The sequence below is a fragment of the Electrona antarctica genome (assembly GCF_951216825.1).
Source record: "Electrona antarctica genome assembly, chromosome: 3".
NCBI lineage: Eukaryota > Metazoa > Chordata > Actinopteri > Myctophiformes > Myctophidae > Electrona > Electrona antarctica.
In genome coordinates, this window is record NC_136808.1 from 15,318,879 (window position 1) to 15,336,237 (window position 17,359).

General features: G+C 41.3%; 1 protein-coding gene across 3 annotated transcripts; it reads right to left on the bottom strand.

Moving 5' to 3' along the window:
* Window positions 1–1,419: 1,419 nt before the first annotated feature.
* Window positions 1,420–16,130, bottom strand: ca7 (carbonic anhydrase VII). 3 transcript variants are annotated; one of them, XM_079496906.1, is made up of 8 exons: window positions 15,378–15,605; window positions 15,030–15,227; window positions 10,587–10,705; window positions 8,962–9,057; window positions 8,537–8,599; window positions 8,285–8,440; window positions 5,951–6,052; window positions 1,420–3,145 (listed from the first exon to the last, which is right to left on the bottom strand). In XM_079496906.1, exons 1-8 carry the CDS (start codon window positions 15,385–15,387, stop codon window positions 2,966–2,968), a joined length of 924 nt encoding a protein of 307 aa, XP_079353032.1. In that variant the 5' UTR covers window positions 15,388–15,605; the 3' UTR covers window positions 1,420–2,965. The 3 variants fall into 3 exon arrangements, with proteins under 3 accessions (XP_079353032.1, XP_079353031.1, XP_079353033.1); XM_079496905.1 differs by lacking the exon at window positions 15,378–15,605 and adding an exon at window positions 15,976–16,130 and having other exon boundaries at window positions 1,422–3,145; XM_079496907.1 differs by lacking the exons at window positions 1,420–3,145; window positions 15,378–15,605 and adding an exon at window positions 15,976–16,130 and having other exon boundaries at window positions 4,279–6,052.
* Window positions 16,131–17,359: the final 1,229 nt, after the last annotated feature.

Consider the following 17,359-nt stretch of genomic DNA (forward strand, 5'->3'; position numbering starts at 1 on the left):
GCTTGACCCATTTTGTGCGGGAACCCCTTTTGGTGTTTTAAACATTGTTATAATTTAGCTATGGAAAAATAGCAGATCTACAAGCTCATAGCGCGCCACCGAGTGGTGCGCTATGAGATTGTCGGTCTGCTATCTTTGAAAAATCGTGAAAATATTTATTTCAGAAAACTGGAGGATTTAGAAGATTTTTTTTTTAAATTTCGAGGTCAGGCCTAAATGGATTAATGTTTACACCGTTCCTTATTTTGCTGGGGACCCCCTAGAACCCCACGAGGACCCACTTGGAGAACCATTGCTCTAGTGCAAGTTCAGTATGGGATGAAGACTATGACTTGCAGCAGGTGGCCCGAAAAACCCCTCAACCCCATGCAGTGGCCAGCAGCACACAGACTACAATAAAAACCCCTCAACCCCATGCAGTGGCCAGCAGCACACAGACTACAATACATGCATATTGCTAAATAAAGCCACCAGCACATGCAAAAAGGCCCACGTGTCTCTAAAGGGGGTATTCTGGGGAAGGAGGCGTGAGATATATTTGGGGAATGGTTTATTTTCTGACAAGGTGACGGCGATAGATCACTGGCTCATTGAGAAGTAGTGGAGATATGAGCTGTCTAAGGATTTGTGTTGTGTTACATGTGCTGTTTGTAACCATGGCAACTGCACCATGTCACATGATGGAAGGTAGAGAGGCTGTCCTCGACCTTACAGAGAACTTAAAGTGATTTACGATCATAGCCTCCTGTTTCCATCTTACCAGTATAATAGGAGACATAATTCAGTCTTTCTAGACAATGTCCTTGTAAGGGTTACACAATGCAAAAGTTATATGGACACTAACTTCGTACCAGAAGGCTCAAATATAGTTGTTTGACAAATAATGTCTGGCTGGCAAATTTTACAAGCTTTATCCATCTAATAAGGATTATAGTATATTATAATAAGGATTATATAAGGATTATAAGTGCTGTGTATAGGCTCAATACATTGTGCTCAAATGGAATGAGCCTGAAATGAGCCTGAAATGAGTTAAAAACAGATCTGGTGGGTTACAAACAGTTATTAATCAGACCTGACGGAAAAACTTAAAATAGATTGCACTCGGGCGTGCCATATGGATTTAAATTTCACAAATGGGTAAGATGTTGCTGTCTGAGGGAGAGAAAAAAGCAGATAGTTATCCTGATGCCAAAAATAATTCTGACTGGATCTATTCCTGAGGTCCTGGTGCGATCTCTTATTACACGGCACATTGATTATGTCCATGGATGATATGCTTACTCAGGTCTCAATAAAGCTCACAATATGCTATCTTGGGAGGATCATTTCAGAATGCATGTTAAATATACTCTGCACACACCCACTTTCATAGACTTTATTCATTCAAATTTCAAATACGAAAAGAACAGTTTCCATAGTCATCAGCAGCGAGACAAAAACCGAAACCCGACAGGGCGGTGCGAGTTCCTGAATCCTGACTCGTCCATTTCTTACGCTGAAGCAAACAAAACATGATCAAGGTCAGAGTGTGCGTAACCTATACATTCTTGTGATAACCTTATAAAGTGAGGGACTGCCCGTCACCGAAACCACGACAGCGTACTGCATCCATCACCTGCCACATGCCATAAAACATTTTCCACAGGTGTCCTTGTGTTCATGATCAGTGATGTTCCATTTAATCCCATCTAGGAAGAGGACCATCAGGAGTGATCCCTGCATGTCAGAATAATGTTGGTAGATGCTGCCACCCAGTGGCAATTATTTACTTGTTTTACTTGACTGCATAATATAGGATGATAAAAAAAAACCATCTGCTGCAATTATACACACAAATGAAAACAAACATACATCCAGGAAGGACACACTGGGGACAGAAGTGTGTGTCTCTCTCTCTCTGAGTCAGTACCGTTCTGTGGGATCGGTTACACGAAGGACTGTCCTTGCAGGACCTGATCAAGGTGGCAGTGCCATTGCTGGGTGAGAGGGACACATGAGCCTTGGTCTGTTGTATGTTAATCTACTTGCATATGCGTGTCTGTTACAGCCTTTCTATTCCTAAAAGGCTCACCAGACAAACAAACTGTGATTTTATTGAAATTAAAAATATAGGCTACCATACCGAGTATGGTATACCAAATATACCATACTCAAATAAACTATGAAAACAAGGGCCAACCATGAGCTGGGCTGTTGGACCCAGTGCTTCCCGCTAAAAGGTTAATACATATACATGCTCCTTCTGAGAAAAAAAAAAGGATGTCAGAGACAAGCTCAGACAGCACACGAGCACCTGATATTAAAAATAAAGTCCATCAGAAGTTTTAAATGATTGAGGGAATGAAAAAAGTTCAGATTTTGGAAGAAGCATGAGAATAAGACAGCTGCATAGTCAAACAAATTTCATGTGGACAGTCCACAGTGGACTCAATTTGTTCGGTTGGCTACAGACAATATAACGTCATTCTGAGGTTCAGGTGAGTGGGATCAGAACTTATTTCGGGTGTTCGGAGCCTCCAAGATGGTGTGACTACCCAAAGTAGTTCGGATGGCAACTGATCATTGTTATTTGTTACTGCATTCAGCCCAGCTTCAAGTTCATTCTGTCAGCAGTGAAGCGAGCGAAAAGCAGCATTAGTTTGAAAGAGACAGACACCTCTGAAATCTCTCCAACACAACCTCCATTCCCCACAGCACAATGCGATAGCCAGGTATTAATGTTAACTATCTGTTCCAGGCAGCAGTGCTGGCTTGTAGTGTACACACTGCTTGGCTCGAGCAAGTTGCCACCAAAAGTGTGAGCCGTGGTGTGCGGGGTCTGATAGTAGGAAATGCAGATGTCAGTTTGGTTCGGGGAGCCCTCCCGAGACCAAACTGGACTATGCAGCTACTTTTAAACCTACCAAAACATAACTTCAATTTTAGCCAAAAACAAAACTAGATCGGAACCCAGTGCCCAAAACTAAAATATGATACATAACTTAATTGGTACATGGTAATACCTAAAGTAACCGATGGAGAAAATAAAAGAAAGAAAAACAAGAATAAAGAAACAACAAACACAGGTGAAAAAGCAAACGATGTGAAAACAAACAATGTGTCCCCAGCTTGGCGTCTCTCTTTGGTCACAGGTGTTGCATACCTAGATCAGGCAAAGGAGAGAGGGAGAGTCAGTGAGCAAAACTCACACCAAAACTCACACCCACTCATCCACCCATAACAGTGTCCAAACAGTCTCCAACGCTGGTCAAAGACACAGGATGTGTAACTGCTCTTGGTGATATAAATTAGTATAAGTCTGATTTTATGTTGATGTGATGTTGAGGATTGTACACTCTGAACACCCTGCAAACCTTCCAATACATTGACTTCCTTTCCCATTTCTCAGCAAACACTCTTCCTAAAACATCTAAGTGAACACAGGTGGTAAATGATTGACCATAATCACAGTCCGCCTACAGACTCTGGTTCCCTCTAGGCCCAGGGCTACTGGCTAGGTACTGATTACCTTGAGCTAAACCTTGTACTGCTTCTGACCAGTGAGAGGGAGTTTAATAAGTCCCTTGAATGACGCCTTTGGGAACACAGGATACTCAGTCCAGGGTTCAATTACTACAACTTACACAAAGGAAGTGATAAAGTTGTACTAGCACCCTCTTGAAATACTGTGCATTGTACAGGTAATTGTATTCATTTAACCCACTCTTGACATCTAGGATCATGCTCCTCTACAATCACAAACCACCACATAACTTCTCAGGAACATTGATGAGCTCAAACAGAGCTCAAATAGATCGGATGTGGATTGAGAGCTCAAACTAGATCTGATGCGGATAGAAATCCATCTCACTAGATTCATTCTTGTTCACAGAGGTGCCGATTTAGGGGTTGCTCAGGGCACCCTTGTAAAGCACCCTTGGCTAGACTAGTCCATTCACGTTAAACCGTTTGGGTGGAGACTCGTGAGCGCCCCCCAGACCCCCACATACGCACTTCACAGCTAAGGTGTGAAGTGGTATGTTTACGTTCAGGTTCGGCACCCTCGGCCGTGACCAAATATTGGCGCCCCTGCTTGTTCAACTCGTATCAGTCTCATTCCTGTAGCGAGCTCACTGGGAGTCTTTAGGTTTGCTTCAGTTATTTTTAGTCCCACAAGGTGGCAGCATTGAGTAAGATGTATTAGTATAGTAGTTTGATGCTAATCTATTCTTTAACTGTATGGAATAGAGCTTTCATGCCCTTCAGCTGAATAAAACATTTTTGAGCACTTTTAAGTCCAATACATTTAAATCTTTATTTTATTCAGACAAACCAATTTACAACAAAATACTGTCTTTTTAACGACCCACCAATGTTTGTTTTCATGCAATTGTTGATTAAAAAAAAACTAAAATTGTGAGGTACCACTTCTTACATTGCATTTCACTGAAGCTCATACTTAAGTAAATGACGTTCCCCCTCCCAACCTCTGAGGCCACAGAATCCACGGTTGTCTAATAAGGAACAGCATTATGCAGATCTGCTATAACTCATAAAGCAAGACGCCAGGGCTTCCATTAGGAATTACATAGGGGGCGGAGAGCAATCCATCTACAACTGCATATATAGTGGTGAGCCATTGATTACCATCCGTTTCACCCTCTGATACCTGCCAGCGCAGTACACAGCAAAATCCTTAGTGTGTACAGAATACAAATATGTGCTAAATGGACCTTTGGTTCCATTTGTACCCTCTCAAGAGTTAAATTAATACCGAGGATTTGACTGTGCAAAGGAACTAGGCCAAGAAATCTGAAACCACATATTTAGACAGCTGTATTCTCTCACTGAATAGACAAAATAAAATAAAAAAGGTCACATAGTCTGCAGAGGGGTGTGTGTGTGTGTGTGTGTGTGTGTGTGTGTGTCAAGATAATGCTGAATTCACTGAAACAAAGTAAACACAGGCCTTTTTGTTGTTAGGTAACAACAAAAAGGTAACGAATGCTAAAACATTTTTTTTAAAGAAAAACACTGTTCCAGTCAGCCTTGCCTTTGAGCCCTGACTCTCACAGCCCCTACTCTCCGTCATGGGGCTAGTAGAGGAGCTTAGACAGCCACCACACTAATCCTATCCCACCTCCAGTTGAGGATTGTTGGGAGTGGAGGGGATCTGCGGCCACTAGGATGGGGAATCCACCAGCAATAGGCTGGATAAACAAGGATCAACCGGGATCAAGATGTGGAGAGACCACTGGCCAACACGCAGGGTTATCGTGCCTCCAACAGCAGCTGTGCTAGTGTAGTGTTTCTCAAAACTTTTTCATGTCAAGGACCTCCATAATTAATTATGTTCTGTATGTGGCCGCACACCCCCATCTGAAAATATGTTGTGCCATGGAGGGACCTCCATACAAGATTTGAGTTGCTAAAACTTTTCAAAAACATTCCAAATCTTTGAAAACAATTCACGTTTCTTTTTTTTCGTGCAGGGGAGGGGGGGAATTACTAGGGATAAAGTGGTTAAACTGATTTTATGCTACATTTAGCTGGGGACCCCCCAGGGCCCACTTTGAGGACCACTGTGCCAGGGATATGAAATAACTAGCCAGATCTGAAGTGTTGCAAAAAGGCTATAGCACCTTGCAGGCTTGCACAGCATAGCAAATGTTGTCATCTTAGAAACGGGGAGGAAGGGTGACCATATCAGGACCGATTCAAAAGCTTTGATTTCCACACTTGATTGTTAAAGTGTGTGACCTGAATAGGGCAATGCATGTCAATATAATGGCAGTGATGAGAATTATATTGTAACATGTTTTCCCGTTCTTCCATTTACAGAATCAGCAATCCCGGGCCAGGATAGGCTACCTTAAGGTCAGAAGTACAGTCAAATTTGTGAATGCACTCGTGTGTTTTCTACAGGTCCCTCGTACACATGGTCAGGTTACTTGAATGAGGCACGCACCGTCCTGCCTTTCAGTGGCTGAGGGGGCCTGAAGTTGTTCTCCATCCGCATCCTCTGATCCTCTTCCTCACCATTAAGCAGGAGCATTCGGAACTTGCCCATCTAAGTTTTGAGACAAAAATGTTTAAGCATAAATGGGTGGAGTGGTTCCCATATGCCCATTCTGGACATGGGCAACTCCAAAAATGTTGCTACTGCTACCAGTCTGCACAGCCCATTTTAAAATCTCCTTAAGACCAATGTTGTGTGAAGACTGCAATAGAAACAAAAAACAACCCTGTTACATAAAGGCTTTCCCCCTGCTGAGTGTTCTTGGAAGCATTTCTCAATTAAACCGCTGCAAAACACTTTTACCCATTCAGTCATCCATCCATCAGGATAATCAGATGGAGGGGATCAAAGGCTTCAGCCCTGGAGTCCTAGGTTGTGGGCCCAGTCGCCTAGCTTACTCCCCACCCTCATCCCAAGGCACGCCAGCGACATGGGTATGCAGACAGCGTGCTTATGGCTGTGCCCGAGGTAACTGTAATTAAAACATCCCATTCCCAATAGACAAACATGAAGAGAAAGCTGGACAAAGAGCAAAGCTGGCCTTGTCACCTAGGGTGCCACCAAGTAGACAAAAAGTCTCATGATGGGGCAACAAGTAGTTACAGTAGTTCTACACCATCCTCAGCTACAGGTATGGGTTGTTTTGCTGACATTTTTCTGGCCTGCTGACGGGGCTCTTTCAAACCAGAATAGTCTGTCATCCGTTTATGTTATGATAATTTGAACAACTGTGTTTTCTGAACAGCCGAGTGGGCCATTTCAACACACATTATTTTGCTGTTGAGATTGTGAAAGGTTGAGATTTGGTTGAGATTTTGAGGTTAAGTGGGAGCCTAAATATAGGTGTGGTGTTTGTAGAGAGTATAGTTCTGGTCAGCAATTTGGAAAGGGCTGCTTAAAGGATACCAGAACTTCCACCATACTTTCTTTTACTGTCTCTGATCTCTCACAGAACGGCCAATAACAATAACAAGCCAATGTTTGTGTTCACACAAACCCAGAAAGCTCAAAGAGATCAACATGGAATGAATTCTGTACTGGCCATTTAAGGAGCATGTCTTGAGTGTACAGGATTTGATGAGGACAGATCAACATATGGAATGTCAGAACAGGTCAGCTCCATACAGTATATGGAGATCTAAGGGTGGTAGCGAGGACATTCTCTTGGGTGTACAGGGTTTGATGAGGGCCCAGGTAGGGCCGGGCCTTAATTTCGGGCCTGTTGAGAACTCGGTGCGGCTGCACTAATTACTTTGGGGTTTGAGGTCAGATGTAGAGTTGCTGGCCAATATTGATGACGGATCTCCATATATGGGCTCAACTGCGACAGCAAGTCGCTTTTACTATGACATCAGGGATCAGCCCCCCTGATGATGTCACGTGATGTCACAAGACCTGGGCACCATATGGGGGCTTGCCTGGGGTGACCAACCAACCAACACACTGATGGGAAATGCACAATTCAATAGTAAATGCAAACTGCAGTCGCAACAATAAATGTATAGTTGCACCGCTCAGTTCACACAGGTGTGATTTTCAAGTATAAAAAGGGATTAAGTAATTAAAACCAGGAAAAGACAAAACACTTATGCCATATCACAATATCCAACATCGCAGAAAATATTCAGTCTTGTATCACAATATCATATCACTATATTGCCCAGCTCTACATTCATTCATGTCCAGCTGACTTCTTCATGACTAAACCCAAATAAATTAATCAATTTCACAGATGTTTGTATAGCTACAAGAATCAATGCAACATGGGTATAGAATGCCCTTGTCAATGAGTCCCTGATTCGATTCCCGGCCGGTCTGACCATTTGCTGTATGTCACAGTACAGTGCCACAATTTTTGTATTTTTCTAGTTTTTCATGCGTCTATGAGGTGACAGTACTTCATTAGACACCCTGGAGTCGTTATGTGCAATGATGCATTCCCTTTGTATTTAGGGTTACTTTACTTAGGACAGTCAAACGTGCCAATGAAAAAAAAAACAGTAATATAGTGACATCACATTATCAGCCCCTCCCCTAACCCCTCCCCCTTTATCATACAACTACAGCTGTGCGGTGCGGCTTAAGTTCAGGTGGATCACCACCCATCACCACCCACCAGGCAAACCAGGCATACTTAATGAACTGGTGGGGGTGCCCACATAAAAACGACATTTTAACAAATACTGTACACTTTTTTGAAAAGCTTCTTCCTCCTTATATAACAATAAGACCTGAGAAAAATTTGCTGCATCTTCATCACAGACAAAACTGACACACACTGACCTGTTTGTCAGACACCGTGATCGGTTCCTTCAAGACAATCCAGGTGACGCTCTCATGGAGCGGGGGTGTGGTCAGTGACCCTGGATAGGTCCAGTAGTGAGGGCTGCTGGGTAGGAGGCACTTTGGGTTGAAGCCTTTGAAGTCTGCGACACTTCCCTGTGGTGGAAAAACAAAAGCAGCTTTATGTGCATGCAATATAGTTGATCATAATAGGCATGGTAATAAAAAAAAAGAGATTAAAGGGTCACTCACCTTGAATTTAACCATGTACAATGCATCTGTTATCTTGTGGAGCCATCTGTGTTCATCTCCTGTCTGACAGTAAAGTACCAGTGTTAGGGAAATTAGGTTTGTATAATAAATCAATTTCATTGTCTATTGATAACAGACCAGAACATTTGCGGCACAAAGTAATAACATGATCAGGCTGCAGCTAACACAATAAAATTTACTTAGCAGCAAATTAAGTGTTTAATAGTTTAAATTATATTAAAAAAAAAAAAAAAAAACACATCTACTAAATTTACCATTGAAAGATTGTATCAAAAAATAACTTGTAGAATTGAAAACAGGGCTCAATGCTAGGCCCCTCTCCATCTTCAAACTCATAACTGCGTCACATAAAGTGGAGATGGATGTAGAAGTTAAGTGGGATGCCATACAGATTAACCCGTTACCTCTAAAAAGATGCCAAGGACAGCAAGACCATCAGGAGCCGACACTGCCTCCCCAAATGACTTGTACTTGGCTGAATTCCAGTGTACCAGATGAAGCTAGAGTGTGAATAATGGAAACAAAGGAAGAAAGAGGTTACAAATGAGCTACATTCTTCTTAATCTACATCAAGAGTCCAAGAATACCAGAGTTTAAGAGTAACTAAAGAGACACAATACCACAGAAAAAGGGTGCCATGTTTTATATTAGTAAGGGCATTTTATCAAGTATTTGACCAATCTGGGAACTAAATCGTTACCAAGAAATTTCTTCACCAATGTGTTTCTAAAAGGTGTCTAATAACATGTACTAAAAGTTTGAAATTCAACTCCCGTGGGAAATTGAGTTATTAGCATAATATGTGACCAATACCCATAACATCCTATATAAGGCAAAAAAGTCCAAATTTCATCATTCTTTAAGTAGCATGTGACATATGAAACTAGGGTGATTTCATGATTCTGAATCCATTCCAAGCATTAGTTTTGCACAAAAAACACTCCTTGGGCTAAATTAGGCCATATCCACTTGACCAAATGTGCTGACCTCAACACGTTTGTGTGGCCGTTTTCCTCCCAAGGAGTGTTTTTTGTGCAAAACTAATGCTTGGAATGGATTCAGAATCATGCAAACACCCTAGTTTCATATGTCACATGTTACTTAAAGAATGATGAAATTTGGACTTTTTTGCCTTATATAGGATGTTATGGGTATTGGTCACATATTATGCTAATAACTCAATTTCCCACGGGAGTTGAATTTCAAACTTTTAGTACATGTTATTAGACACCTTTAGAAACACATTGGTGAAGACATTTCTTGGTAACGATTTAGTTCCCAGATTTTCATAGATTTCTCTTACTATATGTGGGTATTTTAATCAGTTCTGTATATAGGCCTTTATTGATCCACAAGGGACATTTTGTCACCATGTATGTGTATACAGGAGTATGTTCATCTGTCTTAGCAAAATAACTCAAGAACGGATGGGCTGATTGTGTCAAGGTCAAATATATATAATTGATGGACTGGGCTGTCAACGTGGTGGTCCGGGCACCCTAGGATGCAATGCATGTTGCTGGTTCGAGTCCCGATCCCGACGACCTGCTGCGTGCCACTCTCCATCTCTCTCTCCATTCCTGTCAGTATACTGTCCTTACTGTCCTACATCTTAAAAATAATAATAGGTCATAGAGATGATGTAGACCAAGACATGTGTGGGCAAGGTTTGCACCTCCAAGTACATTTTTATTAAACGCTAAAATGTACTTATAGTCTATATTAGGGCTGCTACTATTTATCGTGTCATGCAACTACAAGCTCACAATGTATCAAGATGTATTGTGAGTGTGTAGATTGTGTTCTCGATTGGATTTCACGGTGGGGGGAGGGTAATCGATTTGTTTTATTAACTGTTGCACCCCGTGTCCATTTTCATTATTTGATTCGTAGAAATGACGTCGTAGAAATGTCGTCATTGGCAGTGGACTTTGCATTGTTTTCATTGCATTCACGTGACTTTTCTGTCAAACGCATGAAAGGTACAAACTCACTGTGACTCACTGTGACTAAAAGCTTTCACACTGACCTCAGAGGAATAACTCTTTCCAGCTACGGTGTGCTCAGAGCCGTGAGAACCCTTTCCACCCCAGTGGAAGTGGAACTGCTTCAGTCTGTAGGCGTTGTCAAGAGGACCACCTTTAATCACTGCACATGCACACACACACACACACACACCACACACACACACACACACACACACACAGAAGTGAGCGGCGCCCATTGTATTTATATCGGCCATAGACTTAGCTCAGTTGGCTGCCATATCACGTAATCTCCAAAAGCAACATATTGGAGGCTAGCACCCCTCAACGCTACACTCGACTTGACCTTATCCTCTCTCCTCTCCTAGTAAGTCTCTCCTCTCCTAGTGAGTCTCAAGTCAGTCAACACAGCAGGGCATCGTGATGATTATGACTGGCCCATGCGCCAGTCATTAGAGGTCAATGGTCGTTATTGACAAAGCGCCTTTGTCACAGTGACTTGGGTGACTGTATATGACTGTACAGGTAATCCTGTCTGTAACTACAACATCACCTAACGGTAACCTAACCTCACATTCCCAACCTGAAAAAAATATATATCCACACAAGGTTGTTGATTTCAGGTTATACTATACTTGTGGGGACTATTCCCCGACAATGAACACTAAGCATCTTAGAAGGATGGCATCACCCAGACAGCTTAATATACTAAAATTGTGGGGCAGGCCGGGCACACACTCACACTCAGACATGAGTGGTCTCAGTGGACACAACAGACTGTGAGACATATACCAGCCAGTCAGTAGAAATTCTCTGGCACAAGCTTCAGTTTGAGACAGTCAGATCTTTGTCAAAACCTACATTTAATTTAGTTCCTTTTACAAAAGGTCATTTATTTCAGCTGTATTGCCCTGTGTGGTGTATTGTAATGAAAACTAAATTGCACATTATTGTGCAGAGCAAATCAGACCTATGACCAGGCCTGGAATTTCATAATTTTAGGGGCAAGGCCACTCCTCCTTTGGTGTTCAGCCATTTTTGAGGGCACAAATGCCAGGGTATGCCAGGGCAGTATGGTAATAATGATTGTCTATATCAGGGGTTCAACGTTTTTGGCTGGGGACCCCTGGAAATGCTTTGGCCATGTCTCGCCATGGGTTAAGGATGATTTCAAATTGTAATATATAGTTTGACCATCAGTTTATTTTAAAGAATAAAGTAATGGTATTCACAAATTACCAATATTTGTACAAACTTTGTTCAAAAGTTCATAAACACTCAGTCCTAGACTAATCAGAGTCACTGGACTAAAGTCAGAATCTCAAACAAAAGACACTAGTGTCTGAAAATCATATTGACAGGAAAGACGCAGAGGAGACTAGAAAAAGTGCCCTTCTGGGCACAGGTCTCCACCAGGAGGATATGAGTGTGTGTGTGTGTGTGTGTGTGTGTGTGTGTGTGTGTGTGTGTGTGTGTGTGTGTGTGTGTGAGACGCGACTTGGCCTGTTGTAGTGCCACCATGACGCCGATTTGAAAACTGTCCAGTGGCATTTCTTCCTCAGCCTAGTGGGAATATGCATGCAGTTTCACCGCAATTGGACGCTGCGTTGAGGAGTTGTGGGGATTCGTACAAAACGGGTACAAAGCGGGCTACTCCTGTAAACTGTAGAAGCCAATCGTAGCCAATCAGGATGGATTATGAGAAATCAAACAAACCCATCTTGATCACATGACTATGGAGAGCATGTGTACCGATTTGCGTGAAATTTGGATAAAATCTGAAGGAGTAATATTAGAAAATGTGTTTTACATATGTCGGCCTCCTGGTGGCGCTATATAGAGCAGATGTGAAAAATTCCAGGCAAAGGTTTTTCCTTGGCCTCTAGGGAGTGTGCATACAAAGTTGTACACAGATCGTGCAGGTAGAGGTAAAAACACTAATTGGCCAGTTATAGCGCCACCATGAGGCCGAGTTGAAAATGTTCCAATGGCATTTCTTCCTCGGCCTAGTGGGAATGTACGTGCACAATTTCACGGAAATCACACGATGTGTTCATGATTTGCGGCATTTTGTTTGAAACCGTGCATTCCTGCGAACTTTGGTAGCCGTTGAATGGCTCTAGAGAGACTGTGTACCAATTTGCGTGATGTTTGGACCAAATCTGTAGGTGTACTGTCCAAATTTATTTTTGCACAAAGCGGCCTCCTGGTGGCGCTATAAGAGGCCAATGTGAAAACCTTGGGGCAGAGGTTTGCCTTCGGCTTGGTGGAGACAAAAATAGTGAAATCTGTTGGGGCAGTGCAGGCAGGGCCACTGAGGCCCTCAACCTTTTGACTTTTTAGAGGCATAAGGCCAAAACTGAGGGGGCCATGGTCTTTATGGCGTCCAAGAAATTCCTGCCTGCCTATAACCTATAACCAACCTCTTATTATAAAGTAAGTAAATAGGATGTGTATTGTCTGTATTGACCGAGAACGAGCTCAGGGTGTCCCGTCTATCCCTGCTGAGGTGGAGCGAAACACCAACTATCAGCACCTACTGTACTGTATGTCCCACACATTTGAGTCACCCAAGCTAAAAGGTATGGTTTGGTATTGATAGCTCACTTTACATTCCAAGGTCCTTATTATGAAGAGTGTGATTTTCTTACTGACAAGGCTTGGGCGGTATCAAGGTATTATGGTATGCCAGGGTATATAGATATTCAGAAGGGATGATTTTGAAAACCGATATGGAATAATGAAAATATTGCCACATATGACTTTATCTTGAGAGGACTTCTTCCAACTACAAAAGCAGTTTATTAGCCACAAATTATTCAGGTGAGGTGATGAAATTATTCAGATGAGGTGGCAGGCTGCCACCTCATCACCGTTCAACCCACTGTGTCATCGGCTCCTCCAGCAAGGTATGCTGAATCTTTGGAAAACAGGTATATTTCCTATTAATTATTCTATGGGCCAGCCCATAAGCATTTAAATCCATCATAGGGCTGGGCAATCAACCGAAAATATATAGATATCGATATAAGAACCAAGAATATGGCTTGTGTAGGTTAATCAAATAATGGAGAAGCAGGTTTTTTTATATGTACCATTTCTTTATTTCTTATAAATCAATTTGACACAACAACATTCTAATAGATTTTTCATAATCGACTAAATGGATTAGTCTGATTAAATACTTAACCCTGTATTATACTTTGTTGGACAATTGTGGCATACAAAAATAGCCAATGTACAAGCTCACAACACGTTGCATCGCTGTGAGCTTGTAGATCTGCTATTTTCACTATATGTATATATTTTTATAATAGTTTATTAATCATAATAGAGGCAGCATTGTAGGCTCTTTTACATGATACAATGACTTTTATCAAGTCAGGGTTTTTTTTAATCAAATATCATATACCCACCCTAGCCTGTTACAGACTGTGAGACAAGGGCTTATTCTTCTGTGCTACTTATTTTGTAGTACTCAAACCAACCTCTGGTGGTGACGGCACATGGTCACATATTTGATGTGCATTTCAGTTCATTGTAGGGTATCATAGTCTATAGACAGTCAGAGTGACTACGCTTTCTGTCTGGTTCAGCCTTTCTCTGTGTACAGTACCTACGTTACCCCTTTATGTATTTCGTCTGCAACCAAGAATATACAGTCTAACTGGCCACGATTACATCAACCCAGTCAATCTCAAGTAGAAATGTCGGTGAGGTACTTGAATCACAGAGTAGTTGTGTCAGGATTTTTATTCTTTTACTTAAGTAACCACTGAGTTTTAGTGAATGACAATTTGCTCACTCAGCGACAAGTGTCTTAGCCAAACATTGCAGGGCTTATCATCGATGGTAATGACGGGGTGGTAGACATGGATCCACCCAATGATACGGGCAAATAGGATCATCATAACCATGGAGATCACCTCATGTTATTATACATCTGTCCCAGCAGACACACTCTCATAGAGTTAACTGCCGCCTTTACTTTTCGCCATCATAATCAGAGGGTTATCTTTACCCTTTGATTAGGGTGGGTTCACACGCACTTCATGCCTTAAACTTACACTGCTTATACCACCTTTCAGGCAGATATTCTGTAGACCTTTAACTTCACTGATTTGATATCAGTGAAGTGATAACCCCCCCTCCCAGGTCGGTCTATAGTACATAACCTGTGATCCATAATCCATCCATAGCACCATTTTGTGAGTTGACTAACAGTATATGTACAGGCTTTCAGTAATATAATAATTATTAATCATTATGCCTAAATGTGAAAGTTGATGTGCAAATTGTCAATGCATGAACAGACTGGATACACACATTCCAAGGAATAATTACCTTAGTCATAAAGCAACTTTGAAATAGTATAACCAATTCCCTGACTTATTTAAAATGTGGGATGCAATAACAATATAGTGGTATTTCTCAGAGGACAGGCAAAAGTCACATCAACACACACAAGTAGAAATATTTCTGCTCACCTGATCGGTCATCCGAATCATCAAAATCCACCGTTACAGAATGTCCGTTGTTGGCAATGTTGATGGAGGTGCAGTGGTCATAGGACAGGACAACTGGTGTAAGGTTGGCATCATGCACAGCTTCACCAGGGACTATGTCAATGGGAGACTGCTGTGTTCCCTCTGCAATAGGGAAGTTTTTGTGCCATGCTGATGGACCTTTAAAATATGAAGAGTATCTATCAGTATATGGATTAACATCTGTGTTTAGTAATGCATGCCACATCATTCCATTTTAAAGGAATTTCCTTGATGATTTTTCATCAAGGTCAATTGCATTCATGACCTATTTATTGATTATGCACTTACATTGTATCATACAGATTAGTCATACATTGTGCACTTAATGCTCTTCTCTCTCTTTTAACTGCAATGATGAGCCTGAACAACCAATAATTTCACCCACCTTACTTAATGTGATGTGACAAAGATTGATTCTGATTTTAATCTAACAAAGCACCCAACAAGACCTGCAAGTACCACAAATACATTTTCTTCTTGATTTCACAATATGGTTTGAATCTCTGAATTTATCACCTACATTCTAAAATTAGGTCCTCCTTGCAAACACTGCTGAGCCTGAGTGAGACCTTAGAAGTCGACCGGAATCACCGGATTGTTAAGGATAATCGGGCTAATCTGGCATTAACATTTAACATCTACAGCTACTAGCACCCAACCATATAACCACACAAGTTTGAATGAATGAATCAATGAATGAATGAATCATGCACTTGTGGCAACGTATTAGCACAGCAGACGCTCTTATCCACCAGTAATTTGCATGAACCCCAGTCCCATGCAGTGAACAATCAGGGCAGGCCTAAATGTTCACAAATAGTGCAAAGAAAACAATCAGCTACAAACAACCTGCATCTGCATATTATAGGATTTATCAAACCGTTACCGTTCTCCTCTCCGTATCCCCAGTGATTCCCTGTCATTGTAGGTAGTTTCAAATGACTAGTAGTTGTGCAAGCTTGAGCTGTGCGTACAGGTTCATTGACGCGCGCCGTGCGTTGTTATGTTATTGATGAGGTTTGTAGTGGTGAAGTGGGACGGCCAATTAGCCTTTCTTGCCACGCCCCTTAGTTGTAATTCCCTTATCTAAATCCTGACCTGACCCTTGCTGTTGCTCACACAGCCTGATTCGCCTTGTGGTAAAGCAAGGCAAGACAAGTTTTTGTACTTCAATAAACATTAAGCATTAAGACACCACAGAACAAAAATACCACATAACAAAAAAAAAAAAATCATTTCATCTATGTTCTGAATCAGAACATAGATGAAATGAAATGAATTCACAGAACAGATTACATTAGCCTACAATTTGAAAGATGACACAGACAAGAGAAGTATGACTCAAATGAACTTTCAAGTTCAACCACCAACCGTTGCTACCTAATGGGTGCACTGCAGGCAGTTATCTAATAGGGAATAGGGCTAGATCAATAAGTAGCATTCGTTTGGCATTAAAACATATCACATTACAACGTTATTAATTAATTAGCCTGCCTATTGTGTTGTGTATTGATATGTTATGATATAGGTTATATTCATTATAACCTATTATATAAGCCTATTATATTGTATTTTATTAATGTAGCCGCCTAGTACTTTCTGATTATGAAACACATTTTTAGACTCTGTTGATTGGTTAAAAGAAAAAAATAAAGTTAATTCTCTGGCCATTGCCAGAGAATTAACTCAGCTAAATGACCATGGAAGATTGTGCCCAGCTAATATGGCACAATTATCGGTCCAAACATGGGTCCAAAACCCTTGACATAATTTAATGGTGGTATCTTCTTCTGTTTAGTAAACATAATCAAAGAGCTCATATGCTACAGGATAAATACAAAGAGTACGAGTAGCCTACTAGAGTAGACATTATTGGAACACTATCAAATTGAAGATGATAAAATGTGTTCTCTCTGGTTGTCAATGATTAGTGCCAGAATATATAACTTTTTAACGAAACAAATAGGCCTACAATAAACAATATAAAAATAGGCCTACAATAACAAAATCTTAAATAATATTTGGCATAGGTTTTTAGTAGGCCTATGCCTAGTTTTTGGATGTGTTACCTTTTGGTTCTTTTTTTCCCCTACTGGATTTATTTGGGGTCTAGGCTAGCAGTCCAGACTAGCACACAAACCTTTTACATCGATAATCGAGACCTTTACCTGTCTCTAGTATGGGTCTCATCCATGGTCTCATTCAATCACATACTCTAAAAATGGTCTAAATACTCCCCCTAGTGGCCAAACTTTGTGTCGAAACTACGG

What these genes read in the sequence shown, in the direction of transcription:
- ca7 (XM_079496905.1), bottom strand. Translation starts at nt 16,012, where the DNA reads ATGACAGGGAATCACTGGGGATACGGAGAGGAGAACG. An exon ending in GGGATACGGAGAGGAGAACG is followed by an intron (nt 15,228 to 15,975) that starts GTAACGGTTTGA and finishes CATATTTTAAAG; the next exon opens with GTCCATCAGCATGGCACAAA. An exon ending in AGCCACTGAAAGGCAGGACG is followed by an intron (nt 3,146 to 5,950) that starts GTGCGTGCCTCA and finishes TGCCTGATCTAG; the next exon opens with GTATGCAACACCTGTGACCA.